General features: G+C 59.0%; 4 protein-coding genes across 6 annotated transcripts in view; 2 read left to right on the top strand and 2 right to left on the bottom strand.

Annotated features, from left to right (window-relative positions):
- LOC147601904 (casein kinase II subunit alpha-like) overlaps positions 1-643 on the top strand; it is a 22,969-nt gene extending 22,326 nt beyond the window's left edge. The window contains exon 13 of the mRNA XM_086741507.1: positions 609-643. Within this exon, the coding sequence (XP_086597633.1) occupies positions 609-643 (35 nt within the window). The remainder of the gene's footprint in view (positions 1-608) is intronic.
- Positions 604-2,031, top strand: LRRC14 (leucine rich repeat containing 14). The gene is given in 3 exon segments (XM_086741386.1): positions 604-784; positions 786-1,256; positions 1,429-2,031. Coding segments are annotated over 3 exon segments (1,119 nt in total). The 5' UTR covers positions 604-686; the 3' UTR covers positions 1,979-2,031.
- A 135-nt stretch (positions 2,032-2,166) lies between these two features.
- Positions 2,167-5,448, bottom strand: C2H8orf82 (chromosome 2 C8orf82 homolog). Its single transcript, XM_086741387.1, has 3 exons — positions 5,218-5,448; positions 3,201-3,249; positions 2,167-2,760 (listed from the first exon to the last, which is right to left on the bottom strand). Exons 1-3 carry the CDS (start codon positions 5,356-5,358, stop codon positions 2,195-2,197), a joined length of 756 nt encoding a protein of 251 aa, XP_086597513.1. The 5' UTR covers positions 5,359-5,448; the 3' UTR covers positions 2,167-2,194.
- A 7,621-nt stretch (positions 5,449-13,069) lies between these two features.
- The window catches only part of ARHGAP39 (Rho GTPase activating protein 39), a 126,168-nt gene continuing 119,784 nt past the window's right edge, over positions 13,070-19,453 (bottom strand). For all 3 annotated transcript variants that reach the window (XM_086741383.1, XM_086741385.1, XM_086741384.1), the window contains 5 exons: positions 16,641-16,714; positions 14,277-14,476; positions 13,723-13,814; positions 13,460-13,629; positions 13,070-13,264 (listed from right to left, as the gene is read on the bottom strand). In XM_086741383.1, the coding sequence (XP_086597509.1) occupies positions 13,070-13,264; positions 13,460-13,629; positions 13,723-13,814; positions 14,277-14,476; positions 16,641-16,714 (731 nt within the window). The remainder of the gene's footprint in view (positions 13,265-13,459; positions 13,630-13,722; positions 13,815-14,276; positions 14,477-16,640; positions 16,715-19,453) is intronic.

The raw sequence follows: 19,453 nt of genomic DNA, 5'->3' as shown, positions 1-19,453 counted from the left end.
TCTTTGTTTCCCCCCCCCTTCCCCCCCCCTTTTCCCCCCCTCTTTTCCTCTCCCCTTCCCCCCCTCCCTTTCCCCCCCCCCCTTTTTGTCCCCCCCCCTGCTTTGGTGTCGTCCCCCCCCCTTTTGAGCCCCCCCCCCCTTTTGGTCCCCCACCCCTTCCCCCCCCCCCCCCCTTTTTGTCGTTGTCCCCCCCCCTTTTTGTCGCCCCCCCCCTTTTTGTCGTCCCCCCCCCTTTTTGGTGTCCCCCTCCCCCCTTTTTGGTGTCCCCCTCCCCCCTTTTTGGTGTCCCCCCTCCCCCCCTTTTTGGTGTGTCCCCCTCCCCCCTTTTTGGTGTGTGCCCCCCCCCCTTTTTGGTGTGCCCCCCCCCTTTTTGGTGTGTGCCCCCCCCCTTTTTGGTCCCCCTCCCCTTTTTGGTGTGTGTCCCCCCCCCTTTATTTTACCCCCCCCTTTTTTTTTTTTACCCCCCTTTTTTTTACCCCCCTTTTTTTTACCCCCCTTTTTTTTACCCCCCTTTTATTTTACCCCCCTTTTTTTACCCCCTTTTTTTTTACCCCCCCTTTATTTTTACCCCCTTTTTTTCCCCCCCCTTTTTTCCCCCCTCCGCCCAGCGAAAGCCGGTGCCGCCTGCGCGTGCTGGACATGACCCGGTCTCCAGGACGCCGACTCCGACCGCGGTCCGGGAAGGGATGAGCCTGTGGTCCGGCACGGTGGCGTTGGCCAAAGCCTGCCTGGAGGTCTCCAAACACCAAACGGCGTGCCTCAAACGCCGCTCCAAACGCCGCAAAGGCCCCCCCCGCCGCCTCGCCGCCGCCGCGCCCCGCGGGCGTGGAGGTCCGCGCCGATCTTTTCGTCAACGCCACCTCCTTCGGCGTCTTACGGGACGCCCTGCGCGACGGAGCCGCCGCCCCCGCCGCCCCCTTGCGCCTCAAGTGCCGCGATTTCCACGCCGAGGAGCTTTCCGTCGCCGGCACCGTGGCGTTGCTGGAGTCGCTGGAACCGGCCGGCGTGCGGCGGGTGGATCTGCGCTTCAACAACCTGGGTTTGGCCGGGCTCTGCGCCGTTTTGCCGCACCTCGCCCGATTCGCCGACCTCCTCAGCCTCAAGCTGCCCTACAGCAACGTCGACGTGCGGCGCCTCGCTCCGGGGACGGACGCCGGGCTCCGGTGCCTCGCCGCGCAGCTCGGGAGGTTGCCGCGCCTCAAGGAGTTGGATTTGGGTTCCTCCAGGATTTCGGGGAAACTGAGGCAGCTTCTCGGGTGAGTTCCCGGCGGAGCCGCTCCGCGTCTCGCTCCTTTCGCGCCTCGGCGGGGGCGGGGGGAATTGGCGGCGGCTCGGCTGGCGCGCGGGATCTGGGCGGGTTCGCCGCCGTTCCTGCGGGATACGGGGGACCGTTCCCGGCCTCACGGCTCGTTTTTTCCGTCCCGGCAGCGACCTGCGGGTTCCCCTGGAAAGCCTGGAGCTGCCTTTCTGCTACCTCCTTCCCTGCGACCTCGCCTTCCTTTCCCAAAGTTTCCACGCTCCGGCGCTGCGGAAGTTGGATCTGAGCGGCCACGATTTTTCCGAGAACCTCCTCCAACCTCTCCGGCGTCTCCTGGACGAGACCTCCGCTTCCCTGCTCCACCTGGATCTCATGGAATGCCGGCTGACGGACGCCGGGCTGGAGGCTCTGCTTCCGGCGCTTTGCCGTTGCTCCCGTCTCCGGTGCCTGGGACTTTTCGGCAACCCCCTCACCACGCCGGCGCTCAAGGATTTGTTACGGAAAACCGTGCTCCTACCGGATTTACGCCTGGTCGTCTACCCCTACCCCGCGGACTGCGACGAGCGCGAGCCGCCCTTCGCCGAAGACGCCGAAGACGAAGGCCGTTTGGCCGCGCTGAGCGCCGAGCTGTGCCGGATGCTGGCGAATTCCGGCAGATCCGACGTCGTCTGGACCGCCAGCCTCTGCCGGCACGGCGCCCTCGATTATTTCGCCGCCTAGCTCGGCGCCAACCGCCGCCGCCTCGCCGCCGTCCCCCCCGCCTCCTTCCTCCCCAAATTTCCCGGTTCCTCTTCCTCCCGGTGCTTCGCCGGCGCCTTCTCCCTTTTTTTTCCGGCGCCGCCGGCTACGGGTGGATCGGCGTGGCGGCCGATTAATTGACGCCAGGTGGAAACGCCGCAGCTCAGCCGCGCCGTTAAAAATTTAATTTATTTAATTTTATTTTTTTTCCGCAAACGAAACGATCCTGTGCCGGCGCGGCGGATCGGCGCCGGGCGACGACGGTGACGCGCGGTGACTCAACCCCCTCCCGGCGCAACCGGCACGGCCGACGATTCCCCGGATCCCCCGGCGCGGAGCAACGGCACCAATTCCCCCGGTGAGCCGGTAATTCCGGCCTTCCCAAAAAAAATGAGTGGGGGGTCGCGCCGTTCCGTCGCCGTAGCGGAAACGCGCGCTCCACTCGAAAGCCAACGCCGAGCGCACCAATCCCACCCCGCCCGCTTTCGCCGGCGCCGGGTGGTAGAGCCGCCCGTTTTCCGGCAACACGGCTAAATTTTCCGGTTGGAAAGGGACCGCCAAGCGCTCTCCGCCGCCGCAGTAGGAGAGGAGATCCCGGTTTTCGCCGGATCCCGGCAGGAGCTGGGTGAAAACCACCGGGCGGTCGTCGCAGCGGAGGAAATTCCGCTCCCGGCCGCAGAGCGACAGGAACGGGAATTCCGCTTCGTACCGCCCGCTCCGGTTGGGCTCCAGGTGTTTGAAGAAAAAAGCGAGGAATCCCACGTCTGCCGGGAGTAATTAACCCCCAGGGAGGTTAATTAACCCCCACGGGTGGTAATTAACCCCCACAGAGGTTAATTAACCGCGGCCGGGGCGGGGGGGGGAGCGTTGTTCGTTAACGGGAGGCCGTTTTGCCGGGGCTGGCGGAAGCGATCGGCTCCGGAGGAATTCCCGTGCCGGGAAGAGCAAGCGGGAGTTATTAATAACGGGAGGGGCTTAATTAAGAAGGTAATTAATATGCAAATGGCACCCCGTGGCTGCTTTGCCAGAGGTTGGGGGGGGGGGGGGCGGTGCCGAAGGCTCGGCTCCCTCGTTAAGGATGCGATCCCAAATTATGGATCGGATCCTGATTAAAGACGAGAGTCTAATTAAGGAGTGGATGCTAATTAAAGACGGGATCCCAATTAGGGGGGACAAGGAGAGGGGGTTGGGGGGGTCCCGGTACCTTTGAAGCAGGTGATGAAGTTCTTCACTTTGGTGTCGTCCAGGAAAAGCTGGGAAAAAAACCAGGAAAAGGCCTCAAAATCCCGAAAGTCCTGGCAGATCCGGGGATCCGGCCGGGATCCAACTGGGATCTGACTGGGATCTGACTGGGATCTGCCCTGGGTCCAACTGGGATCTGGCCTGGGTCCATTTAGGGGCTTTTTGGGGTCTGTCCAGGGTCTGGTTGGGAATCTGGGATCCGGCTGGGAATCCGTTTGGGATCTGGCTGGGATCTGCCCAGGGTTTTCCTTGGATCCATTTGGGATCTGTCTCTGGGGTCTGTCCGGGGTGTGCTGGGATCGGTTTGGGATCCATCCAGGATCTGTCCGGGGTTTGGGATCTGTCCTGGGTCCCTCCAAGGTCTGCCTGGGATCCAGCTGGGATCTGTCCTGGGATCTGTCCTGGGTCCCTCCAAGGTCTGCCTGGGATCCAGCTGGGATCTGTCCTGGGATCTGTCCTGGGTCCCTCCAGGGTTTTTTGGGAGTGTGACTGGGATCAGTCTGGGATCTATCCGGGATCCCTCCAAAGTCTGGCCGGGATCCACCTGGGATCTGTCCTGGATCCATGCGGGATCTGTTCTGAGTCCATCCAGGATTTTTTTTTTGGGTCTGACTGGGATCAGTCTGGGGTGTGACTGGGATCTGTCTGGGATCCATCCAAGGTCTGCCTGGGATCCAACTGGGATTTATCTTGGATCCACGTGGGATCTGTCCGGGATCTGTCCTGAGTCCATCCAGGATTTTTTGGGGGTCTGACTGGGATCTGTCTGGGATCCAACTGGGATCTGTCCTGGGTCCATGTGGGATCTGTCCTGAGTCCCTCCAGAGTTTTTTTTGGATCTATCTGGGATCCAACTGGGATCTGTCCTGAGTCCATCCAGGATTTTTTTGGGGTCGGACTGGGATCTGCCCTGGGTCCCTCTGGGATCTGTCCCGGATCCGTGCAGGATCCATCTGGGACCTGCCCTGACTCCATCCAGGATTTTTTGGGGTGGGACTGGGATCTGTCCCGGACCCACCTGGGATCTGCCCTGGGTCCCTCTGGGATCTGTCCCGGATCTGTGCGGGATCCAGCCGGGACCTGCCCTGACTCCATCCAGGATTTTTTTTGGAATCTGTCAGGGATCCACCTGGGATCTATCCTGGATTTATGTGGGATCTGTCTGGGATCTGTCCTGAGTCCACCCAGGATTTTTCTGGGGTGGGACTGGGATCTGTCTGGGATCTGTCCTGGGTCCACCTGGGATCTGTCCTGGGTCCATGTGGGATCTGTCCTGGGTCCATCCAGGGTTTTTTTTGGAATCTGTCAGGGATCCGTCTGGGATCTATCCTGGATTTATGTGGGATCAGTCTGGGATCTGTCCCTGAGTCCATCCAGGATTTTTTTGGGGTAGGACTGGGATCTGTCTGGGATCCGTGCGGGATCCAGCCGGGACCTGCCCTGACTCCATCCAGGATTTTTTTTGGAATCTGTCAGGGATCCACCTGGGATCTGCCCTGGGTCCATGTGGGATCTGTCCTGACTCCATCCAGGGTTTTTTTGGAATCTGTCAGGGATCCATCTGGGATCTGTCCTGGATTTATGTGGGATCAGTCTGGGATCTGTCCTGAGTCCATCCAGGATTTTTTTGGGGTGGGACTGGGATCTGTCCCAGACCCACCTGGGATCTGCCCTGGGTCCCTCTGGGATCTGTCCCGGATCCGTGCGGGATCCAGCCGGGACCTGCCCTGACTCCATCCAGGATTTTTTTTGGGGTCTGACTGGGATCTGTCTGGGATCCAACTGGGATCTGTCGTGAGTCCACCCAGGATGTTTTGGGGTGGGACTGGGATCTGTCCCGGACCCACCTGGGATCCTCCCTGTGTCCCTCTGGGATCTGTCCCGGATCATTTTGGGCCCCACCCGGGATCTGGATGGGCTCTGCCCCCCCCCCCCCCCCCCCCCCGGTTCCGTCCCGTTGCCGGTACCGGTACCGGTACCTGTCCCTGGTGGTCGAGGAAGTAAAAATACTCGCGGGTGCGCGGCTCCGGGCGCTGCCCCTGCCGGTAACCGGGCCCGGGCCCCGCCGCTCCGCTCGCCCCGGGCCGGAGCCGCAGCCGCAGCGCCGGCGGCAGCCGCATCCCCGCAGCGGTACCGGTCACGGCCCCGACGCCGACACCGGGCCTGCCTCCCGCAGCGGGCCCGGCCCCGGAAGCGGCCCGAGCCGGTCCCACCGCCGCACCGCGCCCGGGCGGGGCCTGGGCCGGGGGCCGGGGGGGCCGGGGGGGTGCGGCTCTGTAGGGACCCGCGGGGCCTATGGGCCCCCCCCAGGCACCCACCCACCCCTATAGACAGCCATGTGTCCCCCCCCCGGCACCCACGGCCCCTATAGACAGCCATGTGTCCCCCCCCCGGCACCCACGGCCCCTATAGGCACCCGCGCACACCCAACAGACACCCATGCCCCCCCATAGGCACCCACGCACCCCTATAGACAGCCATGTGTCCCCCCCCCGGCACCCACGGCCCCTATAGACAACCACGCCTCCCCTATAGACACCCATGCCCCCCATAGGCACCCACGCACCTCTATAGACAGCCATGCCCCCCATAGGCACCCCACCCACCCCTATAGACAGCCATGTGTCCCCCTCGGCACCCACGGCCCTTATAGGCACCCACGCACCCCAACAGACAGCCATGCCCCCCCCAGGCACCCACCCACCCCTATAGACAGCCATGTGTCCCCCCTCGGCACCCACGGCCCCTATAGGCACCCGCGCACCCCTATAGACAGCCATGCCCCCCCCATAAGCACCCATGCCCCCCCCCCTCCCGGCACCCACAGCCCCTATAGGCACCCACGGCCCCTATAGACATCCCCATAGGCACCCACCCACCCCTGTAGGCACCCACAGCCCCTATAGACAACCACGCCTCCCCTATAGGCACTATGACCCCCCCCCCCCAGAGGCGCCCACGGCCCCTATGGGCACCCATGTCCCCCTATGGGCACCCACGCACCCCTATAGACAGCCATATCCACCCCCCCCCCGGCACCCACGGCCCTTATAGGCACCCACCCACTCCTATAGGCACCCACGCACCCCTATAGACAGCCATGCCCCCCCATAGGCAGCCATGCCCCCCCCCTCCCGGCACCCACAGCCCCTATAGGCACCCACGGCTCCTATAGACATCCCCATAGGCACCCACCCACCCCTGTAGGCACCCAGAGTCCCTGTAGGCACCCATGGCCCCTATAGACCATGCTCCCCCTATAGGCACCCACCTGCCCCTATACACACCCACAGTCCCTATAGGCACCCATGCACCCCTAGAGAAATCTCTGCCCCCCCCATAGGCACCCACTGGCCCCTATAGGCACCCACGTCCTACCTACAGACACTCGTGCACCCCTGCAGGCACCCACAGCTCCTATAGACGCCCACGCACCCCTATAGACACTCGTGCACCTCCATAGGCACCCATCCACCTCGATACACACCCATGCGCCTCTACAGACACCCTTGCCCCCCCATGGGCACCCACCTGCCCCTATAGACACCCGCGCACCCTTGTAGGCATCCACAGCCCCTATAGGCACCCCTCTGCCCCCACAGACACCCCTCTGCACCCCTATAGACACCGATGTACCCCTGTATACACCCCATCTATACATTGGTGCACCCCTGTAGACACCCACCCACTCCTATAGGCACCCGTGCGTCCCTGTAAACACCCGCTCACCCCATAGGCACTTGCACCCCTATAGATACCCACCCCCCATAGGCACCCACCTGGCCCTGTAGACCCCCCCCATACCTCCTATAGACCTGTATAGCCCCTGCAGACACCTATAGCATCTGTGCACACCCACCCGCCCTATAGCTACCCCCTACTCCGTATAGACACCCACCTGGCCCTATGGGCACCCATGCAGCCCTATACACACCCCCCGCACCCCTATATACACCTGTCTGCCCCTATAGACACCCATGCACCCCTAAACACATTCGTACCCCCCCTGTGCGCCCCTATAGACACCCGTCCACCCCCATGCACCCCTATATAAACCCACACACCCCTATAGACGCTCAGACGCCCTATAGATGCCAACACCCCCCTGACACCCATGTACCCCTATATAAGCCCACGCACCCCCTGTGCTCCCCTATAGAAACCCCTATACACCCCGATATCCCCTGTGCACCCCCCTCCATGCAGTTTTATGTACCCATATACATCCCAGTGCACCTTTATGTAACCCTATAGACACCCTGTGCAGCTTTATGCACCCCTATATACCCCCTATACCCCACTGTGCAGCTTTATGCACCCCTATATACCCCCTATACCCCACTGTGCAGCTTTATGCAGCCCTATATACCCCCTATAACCCCTGTGCAGCTTTATGCACCCCTATATACCCCCTATACCCCCTGTGCAGCTTTATGCAGCCCTATATACCCCCTATAACCCCTGTGCAGCTTTATGCACCCCTATATACCCCCTATACCCCACTGTGCAGCTTTATGCAGCCCTATATACCCCCTATACCCCCTGTGCAGCTTTATGCACCCCTATATACACCCTATACCCCCTGTGCAGATTTATGCACCCCTATATACCCCCTATACCCCATGTGCAGCTTTATGCACCCCTATATACACCCTATACCCCCTGTGCAGATTTATGCACCCCTATATACCCCCCTATACCCCCTGTGCAGCTTTATGCACCCCTATATACGCCCATACCCCCGTGCAGCTTTATGCAGCCCTATATACCCCCTATAACCCCTGTGCAGCTTTATGCACCCCTATATACACCCTATACCCCCTGTGCAGATTTATGCACCCCTATATACCCCCTATACCCCATGTGCAGCTTTATGCACCCCTATATACCCCCTATACCCCCTGTGCAGCTTTATGCACCCCTATATACGCCCATACCCCCGTGCAGCTTTATGCAGCCCTATATACACCCTATACACCCCCATGCAGATTTATGGACCCCTATATATTCCCAGCGCAGCTTTATGCAGCCCTGTATACATTCTATACGCTCTGTGCAGCTCTATGCACCCCTATATACCCCCTATACCCACCCTATGCAGCTTTGTGAACCCCTATATCCCCCTATAGGCCGTACAGCTTTAAGGACCCCTATAGACCCCTATACCCCCCGTACAGCTTTAGGGACCCCTATAGACCCCTACACCCCCCGTACAGCTTTAGGGACCCCTATAGACCCCTACACCCCCTGTACAGCTTTAAGGACCCCTATAGATCCCTATACCCCCCCGTACAGCTTTAAGGACCCCTATAGACCCCTACACCACCCGTACAGCTTTAAGGACCCCTATAGACCCCTACACCCCCCCGTACAGCTTTAGGGACCCCTATAGACCCCTATACCCCCCGTACAGCTTTAAGGACCCCTATAGACCCCTATACCCCCCGTACAGCTTTAGGGACCCCTATAGACCCCCCCGTACAGCTTTAAGGACCCCTATAGACCCCTATACCCCCCATACAGCTTTAAGGACCCCTATAGACCCCTATACCCCCCGTACAGCTTTAAGGACCCCTATAGACCCCTACACCCCCCGTACAGCTTTAAGGACCCCTATAGACCCCTATACCCCCCGTACAGCTTTAAGGACCCCTATAGACCCCTACACCCCCCCGTACAGCTTTAAGGACCCCTATAGACCCCTACACCCCCCCGTACAGCTTTAAGGACCCCTATAGACCCCTACACCCCCCCGTACAGCTTTAAGGACCCCTACAGACCCCTACACCCCCCCGTACAGCTTTAGGGACCCCTATAGACCCCCTACACCCCCCGTACAGCTTTAGGGACCCCTATAGACCCCTACACCCCCCCGTACAGCTTTAGGGACCCCTATAGACCCCTACACCCCCCCCGTACAGCTTTAGGGACCCCTATAGACCCCTACACCCCCCCACCCCCCCCGTACAGCTTTAGGGACCCCTATAGACCCCTACACCCCCCCCATACAGCTTTAAGGACCCCTATAGACCCCTATACCCCCCGTACAGCTTTAAGGACCCCTATAGACCCCTACACCCCCCGTACAGCTTTAAGGACCCCTATAGACCCCCCCGTACAGCTTTAAGGACCCCTACAGACCCCTACACCCCCCCGTACAGCTTTAGGGACCCCTATAGACCCCTACACCCCCGTACAGCTTTAAGGACCCCTATAGACCCCTACACCCCCCGTACAGCTTTAAGGACCCCTATAGACCCCCCCCGTACAGCTTTAAGGACCCCTATAGACCCCTATAGCCCCCCGTACAGCTTTAAGGACCCCTATAGACCCCTACACCCCCCGTACAGCTTTAAGGACCCCTACAGACCCCTACACCCCCCGTACAGCTTTAAGGACCCCTATAGACCCCTACACCCCCCGTACAGCTTTAGGGACCCCTATAGACCCCTACACCCCCCGTACAGCTTTAAGGACCCCTATAGACCCCTACACCCCCCGTACAGCTTTAGGGACCCCTATAGACCCCTACACCCCCCGTACAGCTTTAAGGACCCCTATAGACCCCTACACCCCCCGTACAGCTTTAAGGACCCCCTACAGACCCCTACACCCCCCCCGTACAGCTTTAAGGACCCCTATAGACCCCTACACCCCCCGTACAGCTTTAAGGACCCCTATAGACCCCTACACCCCCCGTACAGCTTTAAGGACCCCTACAGACCCCTACACCCCCCCGTACAGCTTTAAGGACCCCTATAGACCCCTACACCCCCCGTACAGCTTTAGGGACCCCTATAGACCCCTACACCCCCCGTACAGCTTTAAGGACCCCTATAGACCCCTACACCCCCCGTACAGCTTTAGGGACCCCTATAGATCCCTATACCCCCCCGTACAGCTTTAAGGACCCCTATAGACCCCCTACACCCCCCGTACAGCTTTAAGGACCCCTATAGACCCCTACACCCCCCGTACAGCTTTAGGGACCCCTATAGACCCCCTACACCCCCCGTACAGCTTTAAGGACCCCTATAGACCCCTACACCCCCCCGTACAGCTTTAAGGACCCCTATAGACCCCCTACACCCCCCCGTACAGCTTTAAGGACCCCTATAGACCCCCCGTACAGCTTTAGGGACCCCTATAGACCCCATACGCACCCCCGTTCGCCCCCTAAACCCCCCCCGACCCCCCCCAAATTCAACGGCCGCCCCCGCGCCCTCATTCCGCTCCAGAGTGAACGAGCGCCATACGTAGCTTTATTCACACGCCGGGGGCGGCGCCGCGCGTCCCCCCCCTTACAGAATTCGGGGACCACCCCCCCCGTTCTTCCCCCCCCCCCCCAAAATTCCCCCACCCGGGGTTGGGGGGAGGGGCCACCCTGCTCCCCCCAGCAGCGGCCGGGGTGGGTTTGTCCCTTTTTTTTTTTTTTTTTTTAAATTTTTTAAAATTTTGGGTTTTTTTTTTTTTGAAATAATTTTCGCTGTTTTTTTTTTTGTTTTCTGTAATAAATAAAACCTCGAGTCTTAAAAAAAAAAAAGGGGGGGGGGGCGGGAAGAAAATTAATTAATTGAAGAAAAACCCCAAATTAAGATAAAAAACCTGGAGAAAAAAAAAATTCAATTAATTAACCGGGAGTTAACGAAGTGGGGACCCCCCCCACCCCCCACGGGTGTCACCCCCACGCGTGTCGTGTCCCCCCTTGCCCCCCCCCCGGTGCCTGGCAGTGAGCAGAGCTGGGAGGTAGCGCTGGGGACCCCCCCCCTCCCACTCGGGACCACCCACTCGTGACCCCCACCCCACTCGTGACCGCCCCCCCACTCGGGACCAGCCCCCCCCCGCCCCCCCCCCAAGAAAATATTATCTGGCTTGAAAATTAATGAGGGGGGGGGCTAATTAATAACGCAATTAATAACTCTCTTTATAGCTCTATATACTCTGGGTGCCCCCCACCACGGGTGGGTGCCCCCCACCCCACGTGGTCCCGCGTCGCCCCGGGTGGAGCCGAAGGCACTTGGGGGGCGGCCGTGGGGGGGCACCTCCCGTCGGCGGGGTGGGGGGGGGGGGGCTCTTCGGCTCCAGCGGGTGGGGGGGGGGGGGTCCTAGGGTGGGGCCGGGAGGAGCGGGAGGTGATGGGGGCCGGGATGGGTGCGGGAGAACCATGGGAGATGATGGGCACCAAGATGGGTCCAGGAGAACCAGGAGGAGACCCTGGGTGCTGGGATGGGTCCAAGGTGGGTGCAGGAGAACCATGGGAGATGATGGGCACCAAGATGGGTTGGGCAGGACCAGGAGAAGATGACGGACACCAAGATGGGTCCAGGAGAACCAGGAGGAGATGACAGACACCAAGATGGGTCCAGGAGGAGAAGGAGATGATGGGTGTCAAGACGGGTCCAGTAGGACCAAGACGAGATGATGGGCACCAAGATGGGTCAGGCAGGACCAGGCGGAGATGATGGGCACCAAAATGGGTCCAGGAGAAGCAGCAGATAATGGGCATCAAGATGGGTGCAGAAGAACCGGGAGGAGATGACGGGTGCCAAGATGAGTCCAACAGGATGAGATGGTGGACACCATGATGGGTCCAGCAGGGTCAAGCAGAGATGAGGGGCACCAAGATGGGTTGGGCAGGACCAGGACGAGATGATGGACACGAAGATGGGTCCAGCAGAACCAGAAGGAGATGACGGGCACCAACGTGGGTCCTGTAGGATCACGAGGAGATCATGGGCACCGAGATGGTTCCAGAAGAACCAGGAGGACATGATGAGTGCCAAGATGGTTCCAGCAGGACCAGCAGGACATGACTGATGCCAAGATAGGTCCAGCAGGGCCAAGCAAAGATGTCGGGCACCAAGATGAGCTGGTCAGGATCAAGAGAAGATCATGGGCACCAAGATGGGTCCAGCAGGGCCAAGCTGAGATGATGGGTGCCAAAACGGGTCAGGAGAAGCAGGGGGAGATAATGGGTGCCAAGATGGGCCCAGCAGGAGCAGGAGGACATGACAGGTGCCAAGATGAGTTGAGCATGACCAAGAAGTGATGGTGGGCACCACGATGGGAGGCGATAATGGACACCAAGATGGGTCCAGGAGGACCAACCAGAGATGACGGGTGCTGAGGTGGGTTGGGCAGGACCAGGATGGGTGCCAAGATGAGTCCAGCAGCGCCAGGCCGAGATGTTTGGTCTCAGGATGGGTCCTGCGGTGGGTCCAGCAGGGCCCCGGTGGGTGCTGGGACAGGTCCTTTGGGTGGTGCTGACGTTTGGCCAGATGGCTCCCGCCCACCCAACTCCTCCAGCACCCCAGGGTGGGCAACCGGACCGCAAGATGACACCCGGGGGATGGCACCACCCCAGCACCCCACCCATGGGTGCACCCAGCTCCGCCGTGAGATGCACCCCGGTTGCACCGGTGGTCTCCTTCCTGGTGGACTGGGACCTCCTGGCACCGGGACGGTTGTCATCTGCTCCCCGAGGTGCCACGTTCTCTGGGTGCCGGAGAAGAACCGCTGGCTTCTCCTGGTGCTCCCTGCCCCACGGCTGCCCCACGGCTCCGCTCTCCACCCCCCAACCCCCCTGAGATGTTGGAAGGTGGACTTGTTTGACTCCCCTCCCATCCCATCCCAACCCAAGAGGTCCGCCGAAGAGGTGGGCAGTGAGATGGCCAGAAGGTCGGGATGGGACGCGGAGAACCGTCCCGTGTCCCGCTGGAGGACGGGTCGGGGAGAGGACGGAGACGGGCAGGGTGCCACCGCACCCAGCACCCTCCTTCGGCGGGGTCCGGCTCCTCGGGGGCCACGGAGTGGGGCTCACGGTGGGGGGTGCTATAGGATGCCCTCCATGAAGCTGGTGTCCAGGTGCTGGATGAGCACCCGGATGAAGGACATCTCCTTGCGGGTGTTCTCAAAGATGATCCGCGGGTCGTCTGATTGGCAGCGCAGGCAGTTGGGGGCCATCACCATGGCCAGGTTATTGACGTCCATCTTGGTGACGGCCACGTTGGCCGGCTGCACGAACACCTGGAGAAGGGGAAGGCGACACCGATGGGGCGACGGAAGACGGGTGGGAGGAACCGCCTGGACCTCCCGCTTCTCGGATGAGATGGAGGCCACCACGCCGGTCACCCCCACTTGGGGAACCCAAAGCCACCTCGAGAGGGACAACCTGGCTGCGAGGTGGCCCCGGGGGGGCACACGGGAGGGTCCCCTCCGTACCTGGAGGAAGCGGATGAGGTAGCACAGCACCATTTTGTTGATCCTGGGCAAGGAGTGGACGACGGCGATGGCCGCCTCGGGGTTCTCGTAGTGGGTGATGCACTGCTCGTAAAATTCGTGAGGGATCAACGGTTCCTCCAGCTCCCGGTACCAGAGCTTCAGCAGGGAGGCTGGGGAGAAGGTGGAGAGAAGATGGGGAGATGTGAGACCTGACGGGTGACGGGCCTGATTCTGCACCCCACCACAGCGCCCTGGTGTCCTACCGGGAACGTGGGGGTCCTCCAAGCCGGTGGGGATCTTCCACTGGTCCACCTGCAGCTTGAGGGCGTTGACCTCGTCGATGTCACCGGGGACTCTGCAGGGAGAGGAGACGTCGGTCTCCAAGCAAGAGATGGGGACCCACCTACCTAACACCCCGCCCTGGGCTTTGGGGGGTCCCCCTGGGTGCATGTGGGGCTCCAGGAGAGCCAGGAGAAGACATCAGCTGGCAATGGAGCCATTTTGGGACCCGGTTGCTGCCCCATAGGGACGTGCTGCGATGTGGGGCTGGGGGGGTTGCGTGCAGACCTCAAGACCCCAACGTGATTCTGGTGGACACCAAAGAACAACCATAACCCGGCCATGGAGAAATCATCATGGCCTTGGTCCGAGGAGAAGTTGGGGGGCTGCTCTGCCCCACGGGAGGAGAAAGGCACCCATGGGGACACGGGGGAGGGGGCAGCTGCCCCATAACGAGATGACTCATGGCTTCCCCCACGAGAAGGTCCAGGCTGCCACCATCCTGGGAGGTCTCCCCGCAGCCGTAGGTGGCTTTTACCTGAAGATGCCCTCGGTCTGGTCCCCGTTGAGCGCCAGGACCTCCTCGGAGAGGCGGGTCTGCACCCAGGGCAGCTGCCGGTCGGGGTACCGCTCCTTCTGCATGGTGATGATGTCCTGCAGGGAGCTGCCGAACATGGAGGGGTTGAAGACGGCGTTCTTGGCGTGGCGGATCTCCTCGATGTTTGGCTTCTTCAGGCCCTGCGAGAGACAAGAGAAGCCATCGGTGCCGTCAAGAGCTGGCGTCCCCGCAGCCAGGACGGGCGGCTGGGGTCAATCGCAGCACCCCACAGCCGAGCTCCAAGGCTGGTTCTGACCAATCCAGAGCCCCAGCCCACCACGTGATGGATGGAGCCATGGACGACCTCCAACCAACCCGGCCAAGGTCTCCAGCGGCGCCGCGCGCCAGAAGCTCAGCGCCGAAATGCAACTGGTGGGCAGGTGCCTCCACCCACCGTCTTGATCCAACCTCGAGGACTTTCCCCCACGGTGCTTGGTGGGACCCTCACGCTCTGCCGTGGGGCCACGGCCATGATGGAGGCTCTCCACCAATGAGCAGTGTAGGAGAAGGACGAGTCACGGCTGTGGGATGCTTCTGGAAAGCAGAGGACCGGCACCGGATCCTGCGCGGTGCGGGGCCAGGGGAATCCTCTGGGTTCCCTCTCCGGTTGGGCTGGTGGTTGGGTCACAGGAGGACACTGCTGTCCTTCCTGCCGCGCAGGAGATGCGGGTGGCCATGGTGGGATGGAGAAGAGGAGATGGATGGAGCGGACGTGTGCATGGTGGGATGCAGGAGATGGACGCAGAGAATGTGTGCATGGTGGGATGGAGAAGAGGAGATGGACACAGTGGACATGTGCGTGGTGGGATGGAGGAGATGGACACAATGGACGTGTGTGTGGTGGGATGGAGGAGATGGACACAATGGACGTGTGTGTGGTGGGATGGAGAAGAAGAGATGGATGGAGCGGACGTGCATGGTGGGATGGAGGAGATGGACACAAAGGAGATGAGTGTGGTAGGATGGAGAAGAGATGGATGAGTGGACGTGTACATGGTGGGATGCAGGAGATGGGACACAATGGATGTGTGCGTGGTGGGATGAAGAGGAGATGGATGAAGGGATGTGTGCATGGTGGGATGGAGAAGAGGAGATGGACATGGTGGACATGTGCGTGGTGGGATGGACAAGATGGACACAATGGACGTGTGTGTGGTGGGATGGAGAAGAGGAGATGGACATGGTGGACATGTGCGTGGTGGGATGGACAAGATGGACACAATGGACGTGTGTGTGGTGGGATGGAGAAGAGGAGATGGACATGGTGGACATGTGCGTGGTGGGAAGCAGAAGAGGCGATGGCCACAGTGGTTGTGTGCGTGGTGGGAAGCAGAAGAGAAGATGGCTACAGCTCCCCAGCAGCTGGATCTGGCCCAACATCTCCCCTCCAGACAAAGCCGACGCCAGTGGAGCTGCCTTGGCCGCTCTTCGACCTGCTGGCGTGGTCCAGGTCCTCAATCCCACCTTTGCCTTCAAAGCTCAGCAGGATACGGCCATGGAGGAGCCCCTGGCGCACCCGGTGGGTGACGCCGCCCCTCCCACCGCCAGGCCTTGTCTCGGCAGATGTCACCAGGAAGAACCGAGCTGCTGTGGACCAAGGACGGGTTCCATCTCTCCTCCATCTCCACCAAACGAGGAGGGGGAAACTGAGGCAGCCGTGGTGGTGGGGCCACGAAGATCACCTGAGGCTGCAAATTCATCCCTGGCCGGGGCGTTTTTCTAAATCAATCCGTTTCCCGACAGCAGCGACGGCCCCAGGGCTGGATCTGCCATGGTGACGGTGACCTGGGAGGAGCAGGGTGCCACCTCCGAAAGCTGGGGAGGTGGGAGCTGCTGGAGCATCCTTTTCCATCCTCGGGACGCTTTTGCTCCCAGGATTGTTTCCTTAACCCCTGTTCGTCATGGGTAGGTTTGGGAAGGAGCTGGTGGACTCCAGAAGCTCCCCAGAAGGTCTCCAGAAGGTCTCCAGAAGCTCCCCAGAAAGTCCCCAGAAGCTCCCCAGAAGGTCCACAGAAGCTCCCCAGAAGGTCCCCAGAAGATCTCCAGAAGCTCCCCAGAAGGTCCACAGAAGCTCCCCAGAAGGTCCTCAAGGTCTCCAGAAGCTCCCCAGAAGATCCTCAAGAAGGGATGCAGTGATGGACAAAACCACGCCGGAGATGCCCGGTGCAAAGCTTTGCCGCGCTGTTTCCGACCCTCTCCAGCTTCATCCCTCCTTCTCCTCCTCCTCCTCCTCCGGACCCCACCCCCCGAACCCCGAGGCGGTGGTCCCGGCTGCCCTCCCCACGCCCAACGGTTGGCCGATACCTTCTTGGCGCCCGTCAGAGCTGCCTTCTGCAACTTGTTGTAGCAGTACTTGGCGTAAGTGCTTATGGCCACCCCTGCAAGAGAAAACAGAGTGGGGGGTCACCTCCTGGTGACGGGTGGGGGGGGGTCACGGTGAGGGGGGGTCTGTCCCCTGCCAGGGCCGGGGTGAAGCTCATCCCAGCTCCGGGAGGGTGCCCCCCGGGATGTGGGGCAGCGCCGGTGCTGCTCCGGCTCTGTCCCCGTCACCGCTTCCGGCGGGGTGGGGGTTTGAGGAGGACGAGGTGGCCCCCCTCCCCAAAATCCTTCTTGCAGGTGCTGTCCCCACAACTCAACCCCTTCCACAAGAGCCTCAGAGCTTGGAGAAGACATGTGGAGTTCCGGAGCCCCCTCGGCTCCACCATCTCCCCTCGTGCAGGGATGTCCCGGCTTTGGGGGCTGATTTTTCACCCCGCAGCCATCGCTTCCACCGTCATCCCTCCTACACCATCCATCTTCTCCTCCTGATGCCACCACCTCCACCCTCATCTCCCCCTGCACCATCCAACCCCTCCTCTTGATGTTCTTCAACAAGGACACGGTTCCTTCAACCCCTGGAGCTGCCAATGGGCTCATCCCAAGGGAGATGCTCCAGCATCCTGCAGCCGAGAGCCCTGGGGACCTAGTGGTACCTTCTGGACCACCCCAGAAGATGCTGGCAGCCCCATAAAGTCTTCCAAGAGCCTAAAAATAGGCAAATTGAACCAAAAAATGTCCATCATCTGAGACCTTCTCTCCTCTGGTAGCTTTGAAACCACGACGGCAGCACCGGTCCTGCTGTCGGCACGGCTTTTGTGCCACCGGAGCCGCGTGTCCTGGCGCATCCTGAACCCATCACGTTGGTGAGAGTGGTCCAGGACCTAAAAATGTTGGGTTTTTGATTTAATGTTGGTGCAAAATTGGGGAAAAAGTGGCTCCTGGAGAAGAGCCGGTGGCTGGCAGCCGCTCGCCGTCGGGAGCTTTTTGGTTAAAACCAAATTTGGGGAATTGGGGTCATCTACTTTTCCCTCCTTCCCTGATGTTGTTGTCTTCAAAGGGTTTCCCCGATAGTTTTTGGGCGCAGTAAATGCTCCGGGGGGGCTGATGGTTGGGTGGGGGGCTCTGAAGCCACCCCATTGGAGGGTGTCCAGGACCGGGTGACCCCAAATCTGGTGCCCGTCCTTTTCCATGTGCTGGAGTCATCGAATCATCAAAGCGGTTGGATTGGAAGGGACCTTTGAAGACCGTCCAGTCCAACGTCCCTGCCACAAGCAGGGACATCTCCAACCAGATCAGGTTGCTTCTTTGGATGCAGCCCAGGAGATGATTGGCTTCCTGGGCTGCGAGCGCACACTGCCAGCTCACGTCCCCTGTGTCACCCGCCAGTGTCCCCAAGTCCTTCTCCACTCTGCAGCCCTTCATCCCTCAGCCTACATGGACACCGGGGGTCGTCCCTACTCAAGACCTTGCCCTTGGCCTGGTTGAACCTCATGAGGTTCAAATGGGCCAACTCCTCCAGCCTGTCAAGGTCCCTCTGGACGGCGTCCCGTCCCTCAGGCGTGGCAACCGTACCGCTCAGGCCTGGGGACATCGCCAAACTCGGTGAGGGTGCACTCGATCCCATCGTCTACGCCGTTGATGAAGGTACGAAACCCATTTCTTGAGGTGCCACCACACCCCCGCCAGCTCCAGGTCCTGGAGCTGGGCCTCCAGGTTGAGTTCCCTCACCTCGGTTTCATCCACCGTGCCGGCATTCCACCGGCACCCCGCTCCGCTTGGCGACTTCCTGGCAAACCCCCTCCCAAAATCCAGAGGGGCGCTGGGAAACGGGGCTCATCCCGCATCCCCGCCCCACTGGTGACGGCTGCCCACCTCGGGGTCAGCATCAAACACCGAGAAAACCCGTCAGCACCTTCTAAACGACTCCGCTTAATTAAATTCCTACTTTGCCCTCTGGTTAATGATTATTAAGCTGATATATTTATATAATATATTTACATATAATATTAAATTTACCTTGTTATTTTAAATATTTCAATTTAAATATTTTAAATATCCGAATGTAAAAATTTTAATTTAAATAGTTTAATTTAAATTCTAAGTTAAGAATATGTAAATATTTCAAATATTTAAATATTTTTACTTAATGTCTATCGATAATATAATATATAATGTTATATATTATATCATTAATTTTTAATATAATATATTAATATAAAATATGCTAATATATAATATAACTAATTATCATTAATAAAATATAATATTACTACGAATAATCAATAATTATAATATATAATTATAATTATTAATAATATAGAATATTATTAATTATTATTCTATATAATATTCTATATAATATTATATATTACATTAGTAATTTATTAGATAATATTAGATCTAATGTAATATAGATGAAATTAGATACATAAATATTGATGTAAGGCTAAGATATGTATTATATCTACATTATTTATAATAATTTATTGTAGATTTATGTTATTTATAGCAGATATTCTATATTTATATCTAATATTACATACGTTCTCTATGTATATATGGTATATAATGCTCTATGAAACGCGTGACGTGCCATATGACATTATATACAGCCTATAAAATACGTAATATTACAGAAAATAGATAAAATCTATTTTCCTTTAATTTTTTATTTGGCGTATATTCTATTTCTCTCATTCCTATTTCTATTTAATAGCGTACGATCGGGATTTTCGGCACGCGGGGGCCGCGTGCTCCTCCCCGCGCCCCCCGCCCCCGGCGAGCGCAGCCCCTCCAAG

This window comes from Chlamydotis macqueenii, chromosome 2 (assembly GCF_036417535.1).
Source record: "Chlamydotis macqueenii isolate bChlMac1 chromosome 2, bChlMac1.mat, whole genome shotgun sequence".
Taxonomy (NCBI): Eukaryota; Metazoa; Chordata; class Aves; order Otidiformes; family Otididae; genus Chlamydotis; species Chlamydotis macqueenii.
The sequence above is the reverse complement of the archived record's forward strand: the minus strand, read 5'-3'. Positions and strand labels throughout refer to the sequence as shown.